The sequence below is a fragment of the Taudactylus pleione genome, unplaced genomic scaffold (assembly GCF_031769625.1).
Source record: "Taudactylus pleione unplaced genomic scaffold, aTauple2 ptg000021l, whole genome shotgun sequence".
NCBI lineage: Eukaryota > Metazoa > Chordata > Amphibia > Anura > Myobatrachidae > Taudactylus > Taudactylus pleione.
The window spans coordinates 8,717,796-8,743,591 of record NW_028284423.1 but is presented as its reverse complement, the minus strand read 5'-3'; the positions used below and the strand labels follow the sequence as shown (position 1 = coordinate 8,743,591).

General features: G+C 42.9%; 1 protein-coding gene across 1 annotated transcript in view; it reads left to right on the top strand.

The window, feature by feature from the left end:
* Positions 1-25,471, top strand: part of LOC148539699 (uncharacterized) — a 35,042-nt gene extending 9,571 nt beyond the window's left edge. The window contains exons 3-7 of the mRNA XM_088447979.1: positions 7,542-7,612; positions 15,051-15,120; positions 17,304-17,395; positions 20,308-20,380; positions 24,681-25,471. Of these exons, the coding sequence (XP_088304105.1) occupies positions 7,542-7,612; positions 15,051-15,120; positions 17,304-17,395; positions 20,308-20,380; positions 24,681-24,820 (446 nt within the window). The 3' untranslated portion in view covers positions 24,821-25,471. The remainder of the gene's footprint in view (positions 1-7,541; positions 7,613-15,050; positions 15,121-17,303; positions 17,396-20,307; positions 20,381-24,680) is intronic.
* The last annotated feature ends 325 nt before the right edge of the window (positions 25,472-25,796 follow it).

Here is a 25,796-nt window from a genome sequence, read left to right as displayed (position 1 = left end):
GCAATGCTTTTGCATTTGGTGTTTTCAAGTGCCGATATTATCAATAACCCACATGAGGAGAACAATTTATAAACTGAAAAGCGCCATTTACACATGTTGTGTTAAGGCTTTGTAAGCTCATATAATTGCTTCAGTATATTTTGTTGACATTCACTATGTTGTCTTTCATCATGTCGATACTTAAATGTTTTTGGTGGCCCAGTGAGACTCACCTGGTTTGTGGGTTCAGCGGCTCCAGCAGTGCCTTCAGGTTCAGCGGGCAGCTGACGGCTGTTCCTTCGGCGCCTTCGGTGGTGTCACTAACCTCTAAGTTTCACCTCCCCTCCCACAGTCTAACCTTCACCCTCATATGTCCCATATCATATGCCGACATTGTGAACATGCCGATATTCTGCAGATGTGGACATGGTCAATTGTGCACTCTTGTGCTTATAGTATTCTGCCAAGCTAATCTCATTGGTTACATTTGTTATCATTGCTAGGAACACCCCAAGCTGGAGACAGGTGCTGCCCCTATAGCCCTGCAACCTGGGCTTCATCATCAGTCACAGTGATTAGCAGAGATGGTGGTGACAGAAGATGATTGTGTAAACTGTCACAGTGATGTGCGTAAATACAAACATAATTCTCTGCTGGTGTAATGACTAAATATATATATATATATATATACATATAGATACACACCTGTATGTATAATACTTGCTTGTCATCGGCGGCACGCACCGATCTTGATATCAATAAATACACCACGCAAGATGTGCTTAATCCAACGTTTCAATTCTCAACATGGAATTTTCATCAGGTCCCTGATGAAAATTCCGTGTTGAGAATTGAAACGTTGGATTAAGCACATCTAGTGTAGTGTATTTATTGATATCAAGACCGGTGCGTGCCGCCGATGACAAGTAAGTATTATACATATGTGAGATATGTGGATGGCACCCGGGTAAGTTGTCAGTGAGTGACTCATGAGTGCCGGACTCTTGAAAACTACCTGTATACAGCGGGTAAAATAAGTATTGAACACATCCACATTTTTCTCAGTAAATATATTTGTAATGGGGCTATTGTAATGAAAAATTCCCTTTCTCCCTTTCTTCATGTGTTCAATACTCTTTCCTGTGTCATTTCACATTATTACACATAACTTAATTTATGGACAGCTTTGGTTGACTTCTCTGCATGTGTGGATTTCATGGGTTGTTGCTGACATTGGTGAATTTTTCATAAAAAAAAAATAGCCCCATTACAAATATATTTACTGAGAAGAATGTTGATGTGTTCAATACTTATTTTACCTGCTTGTATATGTGGTGAGAGTGGTGGTCTCTCACCTGAATCGCCCACATTGTGGAGGGATCAGCTCCCTTCAAGGGAGAGGAAAACAAGATTGGCACATTCTGCACCTACAATAGAAATTTGGAATTCCGGGTTTTCTGGGCTGCACAGCTCAAATTGGAAATATATGATTCCGGGTTTTCCAGGTTGCCCAGAGCCAGCAGAAAGTCAGCAGCACAGGAAGGGTTTAAAACTCACACACCTGTTGCTCATGGCTCCTGATGCTGGACAAACTCTCCAGGCGATAGGCTGGGGGTGGTGGTTAGCATTAGGGTGCCAGGACCTGGAGGGTCCAAGGGCTATGCTAGGAGAGCATGCCCAAATTGTGTCTGCAAGCCACTTCTGACTGATTAGCACAAGGAGTTCTGAGACTTTTTTTATGTTTGTTTATTTAGTTTATGTTATGTGCCTGTATGTGTGCAGGTCTAACCTCACGTATGCTAAGGTGCAGTATTTGCTGCTATTAAAAAGCCACCGCTTTACCAAAAATACCTGCCTGTCTGAAATCCTCATTTCTATACCCCGTGTTACAATAAATTATATATTCACATTTATTTAAAATACACAAATCCAATAAAGCTAATTGGAATAAAGGGCCTGATTCAGCAAGGATTGCAACTGCTAATACGCATGCAATCGGCTGATTGTTGCGTACTGCGCATGCATCGCAGCGCACAAACCAGCTACTGCGATCTGGACTGCGATTGCAGTGACTATGCAGACCCATCGCAGAGTGATTGACAGGAAGTGCCGTTTGTGGGTGGTGACAGGGGGAGTGGTCGGCGAAATGCAGGTGTGCCAGTGCGTTTGAACGCCGTTGCAGGGGCGTGCATAAATTATCCACTGTGATGCCATACGCAGCCTGAGTACTCATAGTGTGCAATGAAGTGTGATGGTACTCAATTTTACCGATGGTTTTGCAGTCTTGCTAAGGATTACGGATGGTAAAGTGGGTGCCCTTATGTTGTGCTGCAGCAGCATAACAATCGCAATGGATTAGCATACTATCGCAGTGAGACTGCGTGCATAATCGATATTCCAATTGCAGTTGTGATCGGTAGTGAATCAGTCCCAAAGATAATAAACGACCTAAATAAAATCTATACAGTGGACAGTTACTAAGTACAATTAAATCAAGACTACTATGTAACAATATACTTTAAAATGTGACTATATAATCTTTGTATCGATTCCTGCAGTTTTGCTTCGTGTAAAGTTGGACGTTTACAGAGTTCTAATTCCACAAAAAACGACAATAATTTTAGTTATTTGTTGCAATTGTTTGTGCCATTTTCTTTCTTTAGCACTTACCAAGGATAAATATTGGTGTAAACAAAGTCCAGGTGCTCTTTTTTAAAAAAAACTCGGGGCACGGTCACAGTACTCCAACACCGTGAAACCCTTTTCAGCATTAAGCGGCCGTCAATGGCTAACTATGAACTCTGATGTGCACTCTATTAAGCGGCTAGTTTTATCAGTTCCTTGGCCAATGATAGTGTGCTGTATGGTCTCTCCGTAGGGAGATGTATCAGCGGCCAGTAACTCCACTCACATGGTGAAGTGTGTCTAACTACCTAGACACACTCCGGGAGAAGCAGCAGCTGTGCGTCTGATCCAAGTGCCCGTCTTGATGCTTCGGCAGAAGTGTGTTTGTATTTACTTGTCTTTAGTTTGGTGGACAATACCTATTTTTTCAGCAGGTGTGATACACATTAATTGAGAAATTTCAGTCAGAGTGCTTAATAGGCGCTGAGAATATATTTTCAGTGATGCGCGGGCAGAATTAGCTGAGAGCAGTAGTTCTCCAGAAGAATTGATACACCACAGTATAATTGGCCAGAGTGTGAGTGATATTGAGGTAGAACAACAGGTAGAATGTGACAGGTGTAATAGCGGTAGATGTAATACACTGTGGCAGCATGGAGTTCAGGGAATTGCTGGGCGTTATAGTGCATCAGACATCGGTGGGTGGTAGCACTGGTGGTCTAGTGTACAATGGTGGTGGTATAGTGTATTTGGGGGCATACAGCAGGTCACTGTAGAGCTCTTTGGTGGTGAGAGTCTTCTGGTCTGACGTGTCCTCATGGATGCTGGGGAGTAAGCGCACATGCAATAGCGCATGTCAGAGTTCAGACGTCTCTTACCTGAGTCCCGACGGGTCCTAGTTACCACCGGCTCTCTCCTACCTAATTTGCGCTGAAAGGAGGCAGCGCAGCGCGCTAATACAAAAGTACTCTGTATGGCCCTGTTTGTTTTCACGTTGTAGGGTTCACATTTGATAAAACCCACAAAAGCAGCGCTGGATAAACCCAAAGGTCCAGTGCCACTGTTGGAAATGAGAAGGAGATGGTGATGTAAGAGAGGGAAGGGAAACCACAAGAGGGAATAGGCCCCTGATTATAAGAGCATACAAACTAAAGAGGGAGATCACAATCTTCAAATCCATATAACCCTCAGCCCCACATTTATATCTAAACACTCCTCCCAACCACCCAGCCTGTACCCTGTGTATTTTATTTATCCTAGACCATGGCCTTACAATAGTGAATACACTATTTTAAATATAACTATATAATATAAATTACCAAAATGAATTAAAGAACACAACCAGTCCAGTTGCCCCCCCAAATCTATAATCCTAGCCCCCACATTTGTATAATAATATTTTCATACAATCATGTACTGTTCACATCACCTGTCCTCACCTTTTCATAAGGCCTTTAATATAGCTCAAGGAAGTTGACTGATCACACATTTGAAGTAGAGTTCTAATACCCCAGTGACAGGCTGACAGCCAGGTGCCTGCTGCTGTGCCTCCATCCAAAGAAGAGAGTCATCAGCTTGCCATCAATCAGCTTCGGTCAGTTCAGCCTGTGGCTAATGCAGTGCCCTGCTGAAAGAGACACTGACCCATCCATCCCTGCCTAATTCCCATGCTCCACACTTGGAGAAGGAGGGCGGTGGAAGATGCTGGGAAAGGTATATTTCCCCTTCAGATACTGTACCTGGAAGTGATGTGAACTGAGGGCGGAAGTGCAGTTTCCTGCCCACACAATCCACCAGAAAAAGAAAGTTGGCCCCTCATGGGCTCGCTTCGCTTGCCGGGCTCAGTGGCTCACTACAGCATTATATTCCTCCTCTATGCCCACTTGGATGGTAGGGAATGACGTTGGACACTGGCTGATGACGTCGGGGTCAATCTACGGAAGGGGATCTAGCTGTTTCCGAAGATTTGCTGGCAGCATGCTGCATCGTGATGAGATTGAAGGGGGGAGGAGTATCTGCCCACTCCTCCCCCTCATCGTCCGCCCACTGCCTGTCCGTGCACTTCCCCTGCTGGTCTCAACTGTCTGTCATCACAGTGAGTAAATGTACAGGCAGTTCTCTTTGGATGCATCATGCATGGCATGCATGATGTGATTGAAGCTTAATGGTGCAAATGCCTGTCTGTACTCATTCTGTCCTGGCATATCCTTGAGCCCTAGCTGCAGCAGCACTCTATTTTGTACACACACCTCCCCAACATGTTGCTGCCGCCGTGTCTCACTCTGAATGGTGCTGGCATGTGTAGGCTACTGCTGGGGGTGCACAACATTAGGGAGTGCCTGTGTACACAAGCTACCCCCCTGTGCCCACACCAGTGCATTCTCTACTGCACTTGTACTCTGACATTCTACTTTAGATCTGTGTTCTATGGTTGTGGTTGATTCCTCTGATGAGCCATTTACATGTGTGCATGATGACGTACCTACTTTGCCTAGAGACCACTTGCTAATAAAGTTATTTTGCTTCAAAATATGATATATTTTGCAGTGCTTCACTCTCTCATTACAATTCTAAAACTTTCCTGTACATATTCTGTCCGGTATACATTCTGAGAGTTCCGGTATGTTTCCTGTAAGGAAAAGTTTTTATAGCGAGCTCTTTATGATTAGAGCGAGCAGTGCAAGGAATACCATGTTTCTTACAAATGAAAAATATCAAGAACTAATTAATGAAGTAAACAATGCTAAGTTGTCAAAGAAAGAACCTTGACATTACAAGTTGCATTAGAAAAGCAAACTGATTCACCTGATAGAGGAAGGAAGTATTGTACTGAAGTTCTTTGTGCCTGCCAGTGATTTGTTTAACTAGCTTAATGAGGCTCATACTTCAATCGGACAGGACGCCCGGGACCGGATGTTGAAGGAACTGTCGTCTGAGTACAGAAACATTACCCGTCATGACATTGAACTTTTCATTCATGTTTGTCAACAAAAACAGAAAGGATAGCAAAAAGGCATTGTGGTGAAACCTCTCACATCCCCACAATTCACTTCTCATTATCAGGTTGATTTAATCACTTTCCAGTCATATCCAGACCATGATTACAAGTTCATCTTAGTCTGACAGGATCACCTACCAAAGTTTGCTGTCCTGAAACCTCTTAAAACCAATAGATTTGAGGAAGTGACATAATTTGATTGACATCTTCACTCTTGTCGGAGCAACATCAACCCTCCAGTCAGACAATGGAAAAGGGTTTGGAAACAGCATTGTATCCAACCTGAAAGAGTATTAGCCTGATCTAGAAATGATCTACAGGAAACCACGACACAGCCAGTCAGGGTAACATAGAACGAGCAAATTAAGATGTACAAAACATGCTGAACACATGGGGACATATTCAATTAGGAGTGAGAGTAGCAAAAATCCACTGGGTTTCCAGCAGGTGCGGGATTAGGAGGTTTTTTTTGCTCACCTCCAGAGCACAGTCAGTAATACTCACCTTCCGAAGTGCTGTCTTCTGCATCCAGCATCGGGACCCGGTCGCCTGCAGCAGCGGTGAGTATGTAAGTGTGTGTGCATGAGTGTGTGACCCCCGGTGTGTGTGTGTGTGTGAGACCCCCCCCATCATAACGGGCACTTGGATAACTACATCTCCCAGCAGCCCTTGTGCCTCCCTGGAGTTTCCCGGAAGCCGCAGAAACCACCAAAAAGGCAAGTGTAATTTTTTTTTTTTAACGCGGCGCAGAGTTTTCAGCTCTGAAGACCGCTTGACCACTTTTGTAAAATTGGATATCGCGGGTAGTGGTAGCACGCATACCCCGCGGTAATCTAAATTTGGGCACGAGGGGCGCAAGGTTTTTTCCTCACTCCCAATTGAATATGCCCCATGGTTGCAAGAATGTATGACTTCTCACTGGAGTGCAGGCATTCCATTTATTCAACTCATTCAAATAGAGCTTGTCATGCAGGTAAAAAAGATCACCATACAAAGCCATTATTGGATGCAAAGTAAAGGTTGCCGCTACCGCTCTCCCTAATGAAGTACTACAAACTATCAGCAGTGAAAATGAGCTGGATATATAGTAAAGTCTTTGATGAAACAGGGTCACTCTGAAGACAACGATGTTCCAGAAGAGGCCATTTCTCAGTCTGATCTCAACCATCCTTCAACGTCAGCTCAATCACAACTGCACAAGCCACAATGTGGACGAGCTAGTCACGTCACCTATGGAGCGCCTTGTGAGTAAGAAGGACATGGTCAGAAGGTAATGTGTCAATTTGGAAAAACAAGCTGGGATGATGAAGAAGCTTTCCGATCACAGCTTTCCTTGGATTTCTGAAGGCGCTACTATTCGAGTGCCAGTACCTGAGGTGGACAGAGGCTGCAGAGTTTTCCCTATTAGTTTATTATGTTGTTCTGGAGTATTATCATTCCACTATTCATTGGATGTCCTAACATCTCTGCTGAATTTTCTGTATACCAGTCCAGTGTCACCCTGGAAACATGACAGGTGGTATTGCTGTCCGGATAAAAACATTTCTTGTTTCAGTAAAACTGCAAGTGCATAGGCCTCCCTACAACCTGTTCTTCTCGAAACAGCCACATTAGTGGCCATTTGGAACTCGTGTGCAATAGTATGCATTTTGCTTGCGCGGGTGTCCAATCACTTTTGTCTACAAAGTGTATATATACACTTCAATGAATGGTTCTATACTGCAAACATCATTATGTGAATTAGGTGATCAAAAAATCTACAGGTGAATTTAAATTGTATACACCACAGAAATCATCATGGCTAAGGACATAGACATTAGATTTGCATAGATAAACCATTTTTCATCTTTAAATACGGTAAGTGACTCTTTCATAACATTTTACTGTGTTTTCATTTTCTTCATGTTGTATCACTTTAAAAAATTATAAAATTTTGCAGGTGACGCTTATAAAGATAATGCAGTTTTACACCAGCAACGCAAAGGGACACAGAGTGGAATGCATAGCCAGGTACAGTATTATAAAGTAAATATAACAGTGATCACAGTGATTCAATACCCCTATGTTTCAATTATCCCTGAACTGAATTGCTCATGTTCACTGGTGAGAATAATTTAGAGTTTAGTTTTAATTAAATTACCATAGCAACCACTCACATGGCATACAGTATAATGTAGTTCAGAAAGAGGCTTGGAAGCTAGACTAAAATCCTGTCTTTTACTGCCATTATGTGATCACAGAGGAGCTTGCTCACTGATTGGCTCATACTTAGAAATCAGATTACATTCTCAACAAATGTTTCCAAGGATGTAGCACTTTTTATTGCAGTCATGTAAATCTTCCACACAAATTAGCTCTGCAAAGGCAACACTTATGGAGCGTACACACGGTCAGATTTGTCAGACTTGTCAGATTTGTCAGATGAACGATTAAACGATTTGAACGATTTGGACGATTTGACCAAAGTTTTGAACGATTGAACGATTTTTGACTGCATTAAAATGAATGGAATCGTCCAAGTCTGACTGCAAACCCATCAGATGTCAGATATCGTTATCTGACAAACGGGAACGCGCATCGTTGATCGTCCATCGTTCAGGCATGTCAGATATGAACGATTTTCCTTCAGATATGAACGACTGAACGATTTTTAAATCGTTATCGTCCATATCTGAAGAAAAAATCTGATCGTGTGTATGCACCATTCGATGTATATTTACTAAAGCTTCTAAAACAGACAAGTGGTGTTGCCCATAGCAACCAATCATTTCCTGACTATAATTTTCTAGGATGCAATAGAGAAATGATAGCTATATTCCAATTGGTTGCTATGGGCAACACCACCACTTGTCTGTTTAGAAGCTTTAGTAAATCTTGTTGCGGATTACATTTATTTATAATAACCCCTTTTCACTGTGTTGCTGGTATGAGGTGCATGGTTAGACAACGTACCTGCTCTCTGATGCATTCCTTACCCTGGGCAATCAGTGACTAAGGGGTCAGTGCTCATGCAGGTTTTACAGAAAAGTTTGTGTGGATACAGGTGACGATATGAGGTGTTTGTATCGTGCAAATCTAATAAGATGGGGACCAGTCAACCTCTGTTCCAAAACATGTTCTCTTTAATAAGTAACTCCTCCAGTACACTACTTCATTCCAAATGATAAAGGAAAATAACTACATCTCCTTCTCCACTCCTGCACAGTACTTCATTTTATGACAATAAAAATATATAACATATAATATATACATCTCCTTGCTAGTGCCTGTGACGTGCTTCTTTTATCTTACTGATATACAGGCACTAGGAATATCCTCATGTCATATAAAGGTAATTACTCTGAGCTGCGTCTCTCACCCTGCAGCTCTCTTCATAGGGATTTTACGGGGTTTTAGTAATCATTGCACTGACTCAGCCTTCACACCTCTGTAGCACTTCCCCTCAGACTTTGTGGCTCTTCTGCTGCCTCATCCCTGCTCCCATAGGCAAACGTGGGGGGAGGGGGGTTCCGGTTGCCTGGAAACTCCCCATCACAGCCCACACCATGACTACTATAGAATTTTACTAGTGCTATATGTTCTTCTAAGTATCATCAATTAAATAGCACCACTTGTGGATCTTTTTAAACATGTGTCAGCCAGTAATAAATACACCTGTGCACCGACTAGGAGATCTGGAAAACATGCACTGTTAGGGGCACACTGCTATAGACCATCAATAGGGTTAATTATTAATACCGTATAATAATATACTATCCAGTGCATAAGGAGACCAATATGTACATATATGTCTAGGGCAGTGCTAGGTTCTTCTGCTGTTCCCCCTAATCGGGATGCAGTTTAATTACCGGTGTCCGGAATGCCGGCTGACGGAATCCCGACGCGGTACTAAAGATAGGCGTAAATCCCGACGCCTATCTTTAGCCGGGGGGGGGGTTGGGGGTCTTAACGTTAGGCACCACTAAGGGAGGGTTAGGGTACTTACCTGCCCCAGTCGGGATCTTCATGCTTTGGCCTTCCGGCATCGGTATTTCATCTGCCGGGAATAGAACCGGCAGCATTACATACCGTTTCCCCCTAATCCTACTTCTTACCCTTTACCCTCTTCCCTGTTGACTAACCCTAAAACCCACCCACACACAGCCTAGCCCTAACCTCCCCCCTGCAGCCTAACCCTAATTGGCAGCATCCTCTCAATGTTGACATTTAAGATGTCGACAATGTGAACATGTTGACATTCTGAAGACGTCGACGTTGTGGTGTCGACTTTGTGAATGTTGATATGGTTATTGTTATTGTTGATCATCTGACTGGATACAATACTGATTCTGTAGAGGACGCACTGTGGCATTCCCGATTATCAAGAATCTGCGCACTTGCAGAACGGGTGCATGCAGGCCTCCCTATGCTTCTAACAGAAGAAAGAAGAAAAAAGTAAGCATCTTGTGTGGTGCACTCTGAACCAACTAGTTTTAAAACATATATTTTTATTGGTATGTATTAAAATATAAGGATCGGTGAAATATTAAAATAGAGTTAAGTGTGAAGAAAAAAGAAAAAATTCAGTGTTTAAAATAATACGACTGCTATATAACAATGTGTATCTAATTATCTTTTAATTTCTAGGCTAAATTGCCCTGTTATTTGCACCAATATCATGAATAGAGGATCTATAATGTTAACAGTGAGATCCTGTGTTTATAATAGAGTGTCAGAATAAAATGATATGGTGTTTGCAACACTTTATTGTATCTCTATTCATGGGTCTACACTGGAACTTTGTAATAAATATACTGGGTCTCATGTGTTGTGTCCTCTAGTAGTTATATATCAGATGTTCAATAATACATCTTGTTTCTGGTTTTGACATTCATCCATATATAAATATATATCCACTGGTCAGCAGCTAATATCCTATGAACCGTGATTACATTTCTGGATAATTGAATTACTGACTAATTTGTCCTCTTCATTGTCTTACTGCAGTGAATATTTTAATCATTGCTGGCGGTGAAGTACAATATTAATGAGTATAGAATATATATTTAGGAAAACAGCATCCCACTTGCACCTAATTATATGATAATACGTGATGCCGCTCTTCTGCTGCTATTAGTATATTGAATACGTATTAGGGGAAATACAACAGAATCCCACTTGTAGCTATTTGTAATAAGTTTTATGCTGCTATTACTTATTCTATCTACTAGACATACATGTGAATGAACATTGTGTTACAGCATATGATAAAAAAGCAGACTTGATATTCCGCATGTGGCTTCTGCTTAAATAATATAAGTCATTACTGCTTAGCGGTTGGTCTCCCGTTTTAGCTGTATGTTATTGTTATCTGTTCTATATGCTGAGCGTACAAATAGATAGGCACTGGATTACAACATATACTAAAGAGACAGGTATATTATTCCGCTTGTGGCTTTTGTTTAAGTAACACTAATCTTTGCTGCCTAGCGGTTGGTCTCCCGTTATGGATGTTGTTCATCGCAGTCAGCACAAGTTATGGTTTATAACTAGGGAGCAGGGTAAATGTCCCACTTGCTGCCTTTAGTTAGGATAAACTGTTGGCGCCGCTCAGCGCTAATCCCCAATACTGACTTCTGCCTGTCACCATGCTGCCTTCAATTAGGATAAACTGTCAGCTCCGCTCAGCGCTTATCCCCAATTGTGGCTCTTGACTGTCACCATATGTAATTGTTTTTCAATCGGACACTACACATTAAAACATTTTGGTGCAATATTATGCAGTGAGAATACACATTTTATAGCAGCCGTCTAAAACGCCGACGGCCGTTTCACCATAGGCTTTTTCAAAGCTCCCTATGCTTCTGCCTGATTGACAAGCAGAGGCGCTTGCGGGCGGTGCGGGGACAGGGATGGCCGGCATTCCCACAAATGGGGGCATGTTGTTCCCCATTTTCTGGGAGGGAGGAGGCCAGGGACATAGACTTCCTGGCCTCACATGCTGGCCAGCCTGCATAAACTGAGGCTTAATCAGCTGGCCAGTGCCACAAAACATCGCAGCCAATTATCGCTATGGTGATCCCAGCCTGCGGCCTCAGTCGCAATGCCGGGATCACAGATGCTCACAGGAGGCGTCTCTTCATTTCAGGTGCCTCCTGCAGTATTTGAATTTTAGCAGGACGGAATTGCAAAGCTTCTTGTATGCAGTTTTGCAATTCCGTCCACTGCTGAATCCAGCCCTGTATCGGGTTGGGTAAGCAATCTCGGCGTTGATAATGCCGGCGGTCAGAATCCCAGCAGCGTAATCCCAACAGTGGAAATCCCAAAGCATACAGGTAAGTATTCTAGCCCATTCCCTAACCTTAACCCACCTTTCCCACAGACTAACCTTAATCCTCCCATCCCACAACCTAACCCTTTCCTCCCGCAGTATACAAATAACCCTCCCCCTAGTGCCTAACCCTAATACTCACCGTCGGGATTGCAGCTATCGGGATTCTGGAGCCGGAAATATGACTGCTGTCGGGATGTCAGTGCCGGGAATCTGGTCGCTGGCATTGTGTTCGCCGTTATGCAGACTACATCCCCCTGTATCACTCCATCTACTGTCACAGGGGAGTTTTACATTCAATTTGAGGACTAGCTGTTAATTATGTACTAATATCAGGTCTCAGTTTGTACCATAATGCAGTTATGGCACTTCTTTTGGCCTTGTGAAATGTAATAGGGTGTGATTTTGCAAAAGTGCAGATCTTTTGGCAATTTTTCTGTAGGATTAAAGCGGCGATATTTCATAAAGACAAGAACCAAACTGGTTTGCCTGTAAAATCTGCACTTTTGCAAGTAGGAGACTATTATATTTCATCCATAGACTTTAATGTTTAAAGGTAATGTTGAATGTGTTCCATGCACATCTCATACATGTCAGAGTTTTCTACAAATTAAAAATGAATTACTATTTAAAATAAATTTTCTTTTTTATATCACTATATCAGTTCTAGTCTTTTTTCCTCTGTACTTCCTTTTCCTGTTCACATAATACACAATTTACAAAATCAAATAACCATACATACCCACTATTGTACAATCATGCAACAATCACATTTTTAGAAAGCTCATCACTAACACTCCCAGTCAGTTGGGGCAGAGTTTCAAATAGATCTGTTCAAAATACTATTATTTCACTGTCACATGTGTTAATACTATTCTTGTCAACAATGCCAGTAAACTCCCAAATTTCTTGGAGTTCTCCCAGAAGAGTAGACACAAGCCTCCGGGATCCCTCTCGCTTCCCTAGCGATATCTATCTAGGAGAGTATATAAAACACAACAAATTACATTATCCTATACTGTGTGTGTAATATATATATTTGCCAGCCTATTTTCCCCTTATACCTATTATTACTGCCCTCATTACAATCTCACTGTCTCCCACATGTTTTTATGAATAGTGGAATATTGTGTTTTACTGAGGTTTTTTTGTAGTTTGCTGAGTATACACCTCCATATCCCCCAAACCTCACGATTTTGGTAGCTCAGTCTTGCTTTACGGGCCCGACCCCGCTGTCCCACCCATGGGCTGCAGCGTACCAGGGGGGGGGGGGGCGGATCAGCATGCGCTTTCTTTTCATTTGAATGGATGTGCGTGGCATCTGATCAGTAAAGAGAACTGTTGGGGGCTGTCAAGTAGCGCAGAAAGCATTGGGCACGCCCCCAGTGTGACGTGTAATGGGACGTGATGCACAGCCACGCCCCAATGTAATGCATGGGTGTGGCAAGTGGTCACTCCCCCTTTCATGTTCCCACCAAAGAGACACAAATCCCTATTGCTCCCTCCCAAATGTTGGGAGGCATGCAGTACTTCAAGACACAAACACTAATGCTTGCACACAGCACATCACACACATTAACACCACCACTGTGTACTACTACAAAATACTATAATAATAACATCACTACACTACACTGTTTCTGTACACAATAACACTACCTCATGCTACTTCCACTCACAAAAACAAGATGCTATTGCTAAATACACTTACAGCACCATTTAATCATCTAGACCAGTGGTTCTCAAACTCTGTCCTCAGGACCCCACACAGGTCATGTTTTCCAGATCACCCAGCAGGTACACAGGTATATTCATTACTCACTGACACATTTTCAAAGATCCCCCAGTGGAGCTAATTATTTAACTTGTGATTCTGTGAAGAGACCTGGAAAACATGCACTGTTTGGGGTCCTGAGGACCGAGTTTGAGAACCTGTGATCTAGACTGTTTTACAGTGTAGAGGTTTTTTTTTTTTCCTGTAGCTGAAAAGAAGGAAGTTGCGCTACTAGAGGGCACCCAGTAGGATGCATATATCCGCAAATGGTTTTATCTCACAGGCTCAGCTCCTTAACAGCAGCAGTCCCTTGGAGCAGATTGAAGACTGTAGGCTGCATTTACATGCCATATTGATGGCAGCGATATAACAGGGCGGGAGTGCGTCCTGTGCCGGCCCCGCCTCTTTAAACCCGTAACATCATGATGTCACACTAAGGGGGTAGGGCCAACAGCTTCGGGAATTAGAGGATGCTCTGGGCAGCTGTACAGGCTTGGATGTTCCAGGTGGCTTTACAATAGTGCTACTGACTTCAGAGTGCCGTGCCAGGCACCCTGCAAACCACGTGCAGGTGCAGAGGGCAGTAACTGTGCCACCCCCAAAGTCCTGTGACCTACGTGACAGTACAGGTCACACACCCGTAGTTACGGTCCTGGTGGGCGAGGCTACAGACGGAGTTCCAGACTTCCCTAGCGGTTCACAAATACAAAAGAACTTTCTTAACACTTCTGCATCACAAGAAGCTGAGGGGGGGACGGGACCTGTTGCAATATTCAAGTACTTTCATGGAATGGGAATTAATGGGTACCGTTCCACACAGCAAGGACTGACCTGAAAAATGTGCCCTCACCACCTCTTTATCTTATTTCAGCAATTTTACTCCACTAAATTAAATTCTTGTGTTTGCACTGCTCTAAAGAACTACACCCAGTGGTGTGCCTACTCCATACTAAGCAAAGAACACCCCACCCCATACAGCTCTTCCTATCAGCCAGTGCTAACTTGTACTGCTCTGAAAATTCCTCTTGCGCCACAAACCCATGAGCTTTGGCACAAATCTGGGTGGATTGAAATACTCAGGGCCCCCAAAGATGATTTTACACTGCACCATTTACACCTCATAAATGAAGCCCCAGTAAGTGTATTCTAGTGTGGGAATTACAGATTGGGCACCTATTATCATGTACTTATAGAATATAATATACTAATACTGTTTTAGAATTTTAGCTACCAGTAAAATACAGACATGTATATATTCTATAGTTGATACTGTAAGTGTAATATACTGTATATGGTAAATATCTATATCTGTGGTAAAATGATGCAGAAGGAAACATTACATGGTACACTGCCTAATTTCCTAGGTACACATATTCCGTGATGCAAATTCTAATATGGCAGCACAGGCTTGGCTCAACCTTGCCAGTGATAAAGGTAAGAATGACTTCTCATGCAAGGAATGAAATGAGTAGAAGTAATATATTGTAAAGTGTCTTTAAATATATATATATATATATTCAGTTATATGTGTGTGTATATCTTTAATATAGAGTATTATATATGCATCTCTCAAGAATGTCTATATTAATAGCAACTTACTTGAGTGTGAGTAAACTGGATGGCCTTATGATGCTATTCTTCATGCAAACCACTAGGGGCGGTTGAGGTCCTGTGCTTCACTGGTGGTGTTCTGAGGAACACCGCGTTTTTGTGGTCAAAACCTCTACATTTGACAAACCTTGAATTATGTTGTGACCATTAAATTAGGTTTCTCCTTTTTAAACCTTGATTTCTCCTTTTTAAACCTTGAAGAGAAGTCCTGGTGAGTGCATTCTACATTTGGCAGAAAATGTATAATGGTACCCTATGCGGACCATTGAATGGTCATCCCAGGCAGTATTGTCTACCGCTTAAAAGGAGTGCTGACCTTTACTGAACTAATATATATAAATATATATATATCTCTCTCTCTCTCTCCCCCCCACTGTTTCCCGAAACGCCGTTGGATTAAAGTTTATTTTCTACTAAACCTACGAGTGCCGCCATTTCTTCCCTCTATCTATCTATCTATCTATCTATCTATCTATCTATATATATATACCCCACTGTTTATTATGTTATTATTATTTAATATGGTGAGTGCAGAGCCCCTGTGATTTCTAGGAATGGTGAGTGCCGTGGATCAGTGCTTTTTGTTTATTTTAATTCATTTTTATAATTAATAATTTTTGTGATCACATTTTCTCATGCACCCCTTTTAACTACTTTAATTAGTTTGTGTCAGCTGTTTTCCTAGGTGCTTTGCAACAGGTGTGCTTGGTAACTGTCTAATTTAAAAGCAAAGTTGCTGTGAGCTTTAAACCTTGATAGCCATCACATTAGTGTTAAACTCATGGTATGTTATATCCATGTTATAATTCTGAGCAATAGAGTAGGGACTTGCAGTAAAGTGGGGTCCCGCGACGATGGGCTGCAAGCTTAAATGCATTGATTAATTCATGAACTAAAAACCCCACTGTTTATTATGTTATTATTATTATTAGTTATTATGGTGAGTGCAGAGCCCCTGTGATTATATATATATATATATATATATATATATATATATATAATTTGGTTAGTCCCTTTGTCCGGAACGCTCTTTGAATATCTCAAAGACTAATTAGGAGATTAATGTGATTCTTTTGTGACTGATTTCAATCAGCAATAAATTACAGAATTTAGAATAAAACTGTATACAATTTGCTGGAAATAAAAAATGACAAAACCCATAATAAATGCTTTGTTATATCTAACATTAAATGTCAAGAAAACTACCAGAACACAGAGCCAGCACAATGACCTGGGGGAAGCTGGATAGGGGTGACCGCGGCCTGCTGCAGTTCTCACGCACTACTAGTGGTCTGTGCTCTCACATGGACCTGGTATCCTAGCTATGTGCCGACACTGTTTATAGTCTGCCCAGTCTGGCTCCTGATTGGCCGCCTGGCTGCGTGACGTAGCTATTACATAATGAGGGAGGGCGTGCGGGCGGCACAACATGTGAGGCTGCTGCCGTAGGGGGCCCTCTTCCCTCACCTACTTTCTCCAACACGTCGATTCCAGGCTCGCAACACCCAGCCAATCAGCACTGGGTTTGCGCCTCAAAAGCAACGCCTCATTTCTCTGCTTTCCACGAGAGCTGCCGGCAGCCGTTGATTGGCGGGAGACGGTGAGGCGGAGTAACGGTGCATTATCATTTGCATCTATAGGGACTCCGCTTGCAATACCCCCTGGAAGCGGTCCATTTTGCTTCAAAGTTCATGGGCAAATATATCATTGTACTTACAAATTGGCGAAATGTTACAATAAAAAAATCCCCAAAAACCATAAAAGGGCGTGGCTTAGCCGATTACGTTTCACACACATCTTTTATCACCTGATTCCGTCGTATTGACATATGATCTAGTGAAGCATTTTCAATACGTATATGCTCTGGGTTCAAATTTGCAAAATCTTCACCACGGGCATTCTAGTGCTACTTAATTATTAATTCATTTTCCCAATAGATTTTTTTCCTAATTTGAATTAAATGTGATTTACTAAATGTTGCTCTGTCACTTTCGTCAACAATACAGACCGTGATGCTGTAAAAACCATGATCAAGTTTGTAAGTGAGAACCAAGCCAAGAAGGTGGATACGTACAGAAAAAAGAACAACCTCTGCCAGGTATATATGTGGTACCTCACAGACCCAATCTGTATCTTTATTATGACTGTCCTGCAGAACCGCACTGGTGCTTCTTACTAAGGGCTTGAATCAGCTGTGGACGCTGCTCAGTTTTACGCAGATTCCCGTTCTTCTGGTATCTATGCATGCTCCGGACCCATACTACACGTGCAGTATGGGTCGGGGATGTCGCTTGCAGGTCGGCAGCAGACTGTCAGTGATTGACAGTCTGCTGCTGTTTAGGTGCGGCGACTGCCTCAATTTCCCAAAATGGAGACGTGATGCTGCCGTTGTGGGGAGGTGACAAGGCCAGGATCCCAGTTGGCTGAAGGAGATTCCTGGCCTCTTCTCAGCATCTGCGGCAGCCAGCTTGCATGACCCCATGGGTCACTTAGCCGGCCGCTGGCATTGCAGATGATCCGATGTTGCGTTCTAGAATGCAACTCAGATCAGTAATGCATGACTTCTCCTGCTACATTACCATATTACAGTTATCGCAGCTGCTACCATGTAAGCTACTGCGCCCGCAGCTGAACCAGGCCCTAAATTGCAGACTGGCATTAGACTATATCAGTGGTTCTCAAACGTTCTCGCATCACGGCGATCTAAAGTATCAACATATTTTTTCACAGCGCCCCTAGGGCTAAAGTTTCTTATTGAGATACTCTGCAAAAATTATAAAAGTAAATTGTGCTTACCTGCCATCCTTAGGTTCAGTTATGCGGTTATGGACAGGGTTGCACTTCTGCTTGACCACATATTTTATGATTATCCATAAATAATTTGATTGTTTAATCAACCCGTGGCACCCCTGCAAGTGCCCTCCGCCATCCAGTTTGGCAACCACTGGACTATATGGTATAAATTAGAATATGTTACTCACTAGTTTTGTATCTTAAGCAGATTTTTTTACTTTTATATGTTCTGCTTTAAATGCAATAAAATGATGTTTGTTCCTATTACATAGGGTCCAATAATATTATATTTCCATTCCCTTATAATGCATACGATTTGTAATACAGCATAAACATAAATGGGAAATCCAGCTATATTTGGAGGGCAAGCAGACTCATAACATAGAAAGTGTTTCATATTGGCAGAAGAACATTGGTGCACTGGGAGACCTCCCAGTTCTCCTCAATTCCTGCAGCTTTCTGTCTATCTATACAGCAGACATTGGGGAACATTCCATGACTTCCCTGAGCTCTGTTAGGTGTCTCTGGGCCTGATTCACTATAGATCGCGGCTGCGATTACGCACGCAGTCTGACTGCGAAGGTATGCTAATCCATTGCAATCGCTATGCCGTCGTAGCACTACACCGGGACGCCCACCTTACCTACACACTTCCGTAATGTTTAGCAAGACCACGAAACCATCGGTAACATTGAGTACCATCGCAGCCTCACGCACACTTGCACAAGCTCTGACCTTACTCAGAAATTGCTAACTTCATCGCACGCTATGTGTAGGGCATCACAGTGGATAATTTATATACACCCATGCAACGACATTCAAACACACTGACATGCCTGTGTTTCGCTGAGCCACCGGCAGAACCCACAAACGGTACTTCATGTCAATCACTCTGAGATGGGTCTGCGTAGTCTCTGCGATCAGTCCCGAACGCAGTGGCTAGTTTGTGCACTGCGATGCATGCACAGTTTGCAACAATCGGCTGATTGCGTGCGTATTAGCAGTTGTGATCCTTGCTCAATCAGGCCCTCTGTCCTATGTGGCTTTCCACAAAGTGTCTGTCCATTGACTACAACCCACTGTTCAATAGTGTTACAGGCTATGAATGACCTATTTCACCACCTCTATTGATGCAAGTATTGTTTACATCATGTGACTGGCATTTTTGATTATTAAGAATGTGGCACTTCCCAGACAAATTTAGCATGGGCAATCTGTTACAGATCAGACACTAAAGATATTAAGATAACAATGAAAGAGTTAATTGCCATTTAAATATGACACTAGGAGGAATATTTACTAAAGTGCAGGTTTATAGAAGTGGAGATGTTGCCCATAGCAACCAGATTCTACTTATCTATTTAGCACCTTCTAGAACATAATAACAACCAGTAAGATTCTACTGTAGCTAAGGGAAACATCTCCACTTCTATAAACCCGCACTTTAGTAAATATACCACCAGATGTCCGGGTGTAGTATGAAAAGTCGACAGTCAGGGCAGCACAGGCGGTGTAATGGTTAGCATTACTGCCTCACAGCACTGAGGTCGTGGGTTCAATTCCCACTTCGGCGCTAACTGTGCGGAGTTTGTATACTCTCCCTGTGCTTGTGTGGGTTTCCTCCCGGTACTCCGGTTTCCTCCCACACTCCAAAAATATACTGGTAGGTTAATTGGCTCCTAACAAAAAAAAAATACTTAACCCTAGTGTGTATGTGTGAGCATGTGGTAGGGAATATAGATTGTAAGCTCCACTGAGGCAGGGATTGATGTGAATGGCCAAATATTCTCTGTAAAAGCGCTGCAGAATATGTGTCGCTCTATAAATAACTGGTAATAAATAAATGTTAACACCAGAGTTTCGACAGGTTCTGGATGTTGACATTCAGAATGTCGACAAGGACTTTACGTCGACAACCAATATGTTGATATTCAAAAATGAAGACATGGTTAAAAAGCCTAACCCTAACAAGCAAGATAATGATATGTCAACACACTAAATGTCAAAATTATGAGCATATTAAACATTTTAACTATGTTGACATTTTTGAATGTCAACATATTGGTTGTCGACCTAAGGTCCATATTGACATTCAGAACCTGTCGTCATTCTGATCAGATCCCAGATATGATATAGCAAGTGCAGTACTAAAGCAAATACATATGTAATCCAGTGTTCTGCAGTTGCCATGTTGACGTGTTCTCTTTCCAACAACAGGCATTTACACAACATGTGAAAGCTGAATTCATTACCGCAGTACAACGGTGGCTAATGGGGGCAGGAGCAGTAGGTAAATAACAGCATTATTATAATACACAAGTGATGTTAGTCTGTCTTCTGTATACAAAGCTGAAGAGTGATATAAATTCATGTCATCACTTTGGAATGTAATGAGTTGGTCTGAAATCTGACCCCTCCCACCGGCTGTGATGCTACTTCCACATCTACTGTCTCCAAACACTTCTACTTGCTGTTCACATGCCACCCCATAATAATTACACCGACACTCCTGATGATCAATATCAACCTCACAACATTAGCCACAGCCAAAAATGTAACAGTAAAAAGGCACACAGTGGTGCACAGGTCACATACATAAAGAAAATAAACTGCATGGGAGAAAAGGGGATGATGTCCCAAAAAGTACAATAGTAAAGATGAAAAGAAAAAGGTAATGTTAGGGATAATCTATATAATAAAAATGTATATGATCAAATCAAATGTTAATAAGAGAAATAGACAGATGACGGGAGCAGAGAGATGGAGTAAAAGGGGTAGAAAGAGGGAGATAAAGAGTGGAAGGAGCACTGAGGAAAGAGACTGTAAAATAGACCCAGGGATCGCTATGGACGTCTAGTATACGTATACTGTCCTATAAACTCGTATGTAAAATTCATCCGTTTGTACGGGTAATGCATTCGAACACCCCTGAATTGAGGTCCCAGTCGGACCTCCTATTGGTGTACACTGGGCAGAACTTTGACCCGGGGAGCCTGTTCTGGGCCTTCCACTGCATGGATTTGGACAACATCACATAATAAAATAATAACTTGAAGATTTAAACTAGGACAATGCTGGGTACTTCAGCTAGTATTTAAATAAACAGCATGTCCTGTGGGGCTGATTCAGACCGCTCGCAAGCAGGTCGTTGTTTACCCCCTGCGCATGCGCCGTCTCCAGCGTGCACATGCGCGAGACCCGGCCAGCGACGCGCGCTCCATCGCTACGGGTCTCGCACCAAGATGGGGCGGTTGTCGATTGTGATTGACGGCTCGCCCCGTTTTGGAGCTGTGGTCATCCACAGCTTAGCGAGCGGCCAGGTGGCCTGCCCGAAAAAAAGAAAATGCCGCCCTGATTCTGAAAGAGCGTCTGGCTCTGAATCAGGGCCTGTGTTCATTAGGAAAACTTGTGTATTATAAGGAATAATGTACACCCTACTATAGTATATTACAGAAACCTCCGATTCTGGTGATCTGTATCATTATTTACCCTAGTTTGCCAATTTAATTAGTCAAAATAGTGGGCCTGATTCATCACAGATCGCAACAGCGTACACAGATCAGCCGATGGTGCGCATTTGTATGCGCCACAGTGCGGGAGTTAGCATTACTATCGCACTGCGATCACTTACGCAGATACAAAGCCATGGCAGATCGAGGGAAAGGACAATAGTGTTATGGTGACGGGGGAGTGGTTGTAGGAACATACGTGCCTGTCTGTTTGAAAGCAGTTACGTGTTGCGTGCATAAATCAGTCACTGCAACGGCATTCACAGCTTGAGTGCTCACTGCGTGCGACGATATTTGCAATTTCTGAGTAAGGTCAGACCTGTTGTAATTGTGCGTGAGGGTCCGATGTTACTTGATGGTAACGATGTATACGCAGGTCTGCGAGGTCTTACAGATGTGCAAAAGCGGTAGTGGGCATCTGTATGCTGGCTTTGCGATTACAAACATTAGCATATTTTCAAAGCAGATCTGCGTGCGAAATCGCAGCTGCAATCGCAATAGCGATCCGTAGTGAATTAGGCCCAGTGATTGTAATCTTAAATTTGCCTAAAGATTTTGTATTTATGCCCTATAGGCATGCCAGGAGAACACCACCACAAAGCTCTCTGGCAGTGCTGATAGAAGTATACTGTGCTGTTGTGGTCCAGCCTGTCTCCAGCAGCAGTCACTGAGTGACTCAGTGGGATGGAAGGCTTGCCAATTGCCTGCTGCTTCCCTGCTCATCATGCTGTGGCTGTGCTAGTAGAAGCTGCAGCAGTGCGGGGGAGAGGGGCAGGCTGTTGTCTGATTGGCTCCCTGATACAGTGATAACCAATCAGAGCTAGCAATGTGTCTGGTTGCCTAGCAGCAGCCTAGAGATGGGAGGTATCACTGACGCTCACTGATTCTCAGAGACAGCCTCCAATGAGTACAAGATGCCCCTGATGCAAACACACAGCAGCCAGGAAGGGGCCAAGGCCAGGGCAGCTCTGAGGAATTAAAGAGTCACCCATCGGAAAAGTAGTTCTTCAATTCCATGTCATTCGACATGATATTCTGTTAGATAAACGTTGTAACCCGTTAACTGCAGAGGCTGCTAGGGCTGTTGCTAACAGAATTATAGCTGTATGGACTAAAGCATCATTACCTACTGTCACCCTACAAACCATAGACAAACGCATAAATAAGAGAGGGCCTGGGTTATTACATGTATTTATTCGCAACAAGCTGAGAGCTGTAGGCAGAGGGCAACAGATACCCTACTACTGCGTTTTAGACAATACGGCTATGTTGAGGGCAATTACTATAGGACACTATACGGTGAACAGGGCGTCTATTACGAGTCAAAACTATTGTAATCTGCTACTTAGCAACAAACAGTACGAAAAAAAGCACCAAAGCGCTTTGCAGTGGTGTTCTGCGGGAATGCCTATAGGGCATATCTACGAAATCTTTAGGCGCTGGTTGGCCAACTAAGATATCAGATTTTGAAAAACTAAACGGCAATCATTTTCTCGAGTGGTCCCACAAGTTTTTTTCGACCCTCGCAATCGATGTAGAAAAATTTTCCTTTTTGACCCACTTTTCATCTCACCCTACTGCACACCCTGCACCCAAATTTAAAAAAATTACCTCTCCGGTGTCTCACGGCTGCGCTATCAGCACTATCAAAATCGCCTGAAAAATGGCTGCCACGGCCATTCTCCCGACGTTTTGCGCATGCGCAGTAGGAAAATCGCTGGGAAAATTGCTGCCGCGTAATTTTCCCGGACTAGTGCCCAGAGTCTACTGCTGCGGCGCGGCTGCCACCCGCCGGAGAGGATGGGGCCCCGGACGGAGACTGCACATGGGCACCCTCTCTTAATACGCCCCTGGGTGCTATGTAACTAATTTATTCATAATAATAGATGAATAATATAATATGCACATATATTCATAGTGGTTCTGACTCTAAGATCATACATGCCTACTCTCCCGGACCGCCCGGGAGGCTCCTGAAAATCCGATGGCATGGAGTGTTTCTAGAGAGGAGACTGCACACGGGCCCCCTCCTCTTCGTCCGGTGGCCGGCTACGCACTGAGCCGCACTTATAGACTCAGGGCACTACAATGTTCCCAGAGTCTATAGCGCATGTACAGGTCAATGGAAAAATGCCCGCTGCGGCCATTTTCCCTGTACTGCGCATGCGTTAACAACGGAAAAATGTCCGCGGTAGCCATTTTCCAGCCATTTTTACAGGCACAGACACCAGAGCCGATGTGGGACTCCGGAGAGGTACGTTTTATGGGTGCAGGGTGTGCGGTGCGGCCCATGTGCCTCGCACCTATTATAAATACGCCCCCGCCGATGGCGCTCCCAACCGCCTGTTTTCATGCAAAATATTGTGTGTGACGCCATGGGCTACAGTGAGCCATACAGGGAGGTCACTTACAGTATATGGGAGTAGAGGTTTATGCTGTGCGAAACAACTGAAGAGAACAGCCAGCAGCTATTATTCTTACCAGGACATTGAGAACTATTGAAACCACAAAAGATTTTCAGTGCATTACTTGGGTGTTTGGAAAATATTAGCTACAATTTTGCTGTACCTCTACACAATTATACTATCCATTAAAGTGTTGGTTGGATAGGCCCTAGGTTCTCAAACTCAGTCCTCAGGACCCACACAGTGTATGTTTTCCAGGTCTCTTCACAGAATCGCAAATGTGAAATAATCAGCTCCACCTGTGGATCTTTTAAAATGTGTCAGTGAGTAATGAATATACCTGTGCACCTGCTGGGTGACCTTGAAAATGTGACCTGTGTGAGGTCCTGAGGACCGAGTTTGAGAACCACTGGGATAGGCTATAGCATACAAAATACTAATACACAGACAGCTTCATGTTGGGAGGGAGTAAGGAAAAACTCACCTCCATACACAGTTTGATGACTGTCAGTGGCCAATGAAAATCAGACATGACATGATTACAGCTGTTGAGAATACGTTGCCTTATGTCAGCTGCATTGATATGACTGTAAAATGCGAATGTCTTGATGCCATTATTTTAACCATTCTAGCACCAGAGTTATTTTGACACCAATAATAAAACTCTTTATTTCAGAAACGGAAGCTGTGGAAAGATTGCTACAGACTTTGTCCACAGCCCCACAAACAGCGGCTCAGAAATCTGGACCTTTGCCTGCCTACAGACAGCACAGAGCAGAGTACATGATCCACCCAGAATGGAAAACAGAGCATTAAACCATTTGTTACACTGTACGTTTCTGTGGGGATTTGACTGCTTTGCGCATGCAGGTAGTGGTCAAAATAAATGGAAACAGTTTGGTGAATGGCACCATCAAGTATATTCAAAACAAAGGCTTCTACACAGGTGTGGCTCATGCACTATGCAAGCAAAAAATATTCCTGCATGGGCAGAGTCATGTACAGTGCCTTGCAAATTACCCTTGGAGGGTAATTTATTTATTTATTTATTTTATCTGAATTTTATGTGATTGATCTGCACAAAATAATTTGGTGAAGTGAAATGAGAAAAATATAATAAAATAGAATCTTTATAAATAAAATTCAGAAAATTGGCATGTGCATATGTAATCACCCCCTTTGCTATGAAGCCCCTCAAAAGTTCTGGTGCAACCAATTACCTTCAGAAGTCACATAATTAGTGAAATGAAGTCCATCTGTGTGAAATCTAAGTGTCACATGATCTGTCAGTATAAACACAACTTTTCTGAAAGGCCCCAGAGGCTGCAACACCACTAAGCAAGAGGCATCACACCATGAAGACCAAGGAGCTCTCTAAACAAGTCAGGGACAAAGTTGTTTAGAAGTACAATTCTGGGTTGGGTTATAAAAAATATCCAAATCTTTGATGATCCCTCGGAGCATCATCAAATCCATCATCATCAAATGGACAGAACATGGTACAACAACAAACCTGCCAAGAGAGGGCCGGTTGTCTGCCTGGAGTCTTGGGTTTAAGTACATGAATGAAGGGATTTATTGCTGCTTACTGTAATGAAGTGTCCCAAGTAGTGTTGTCACAAATGTATGTATGAAAACTAATATTTTTCTCATTTCTATGAGAACTTTCACCCAATATGTACCACATATACTGTAACTGTATAATACACAGGCTGACTCACACATGGATACTAACCAGAGCCAGGGTACTGTATGCCTAAAACTTTCACCTACATTCATGATCAGGGCTGGT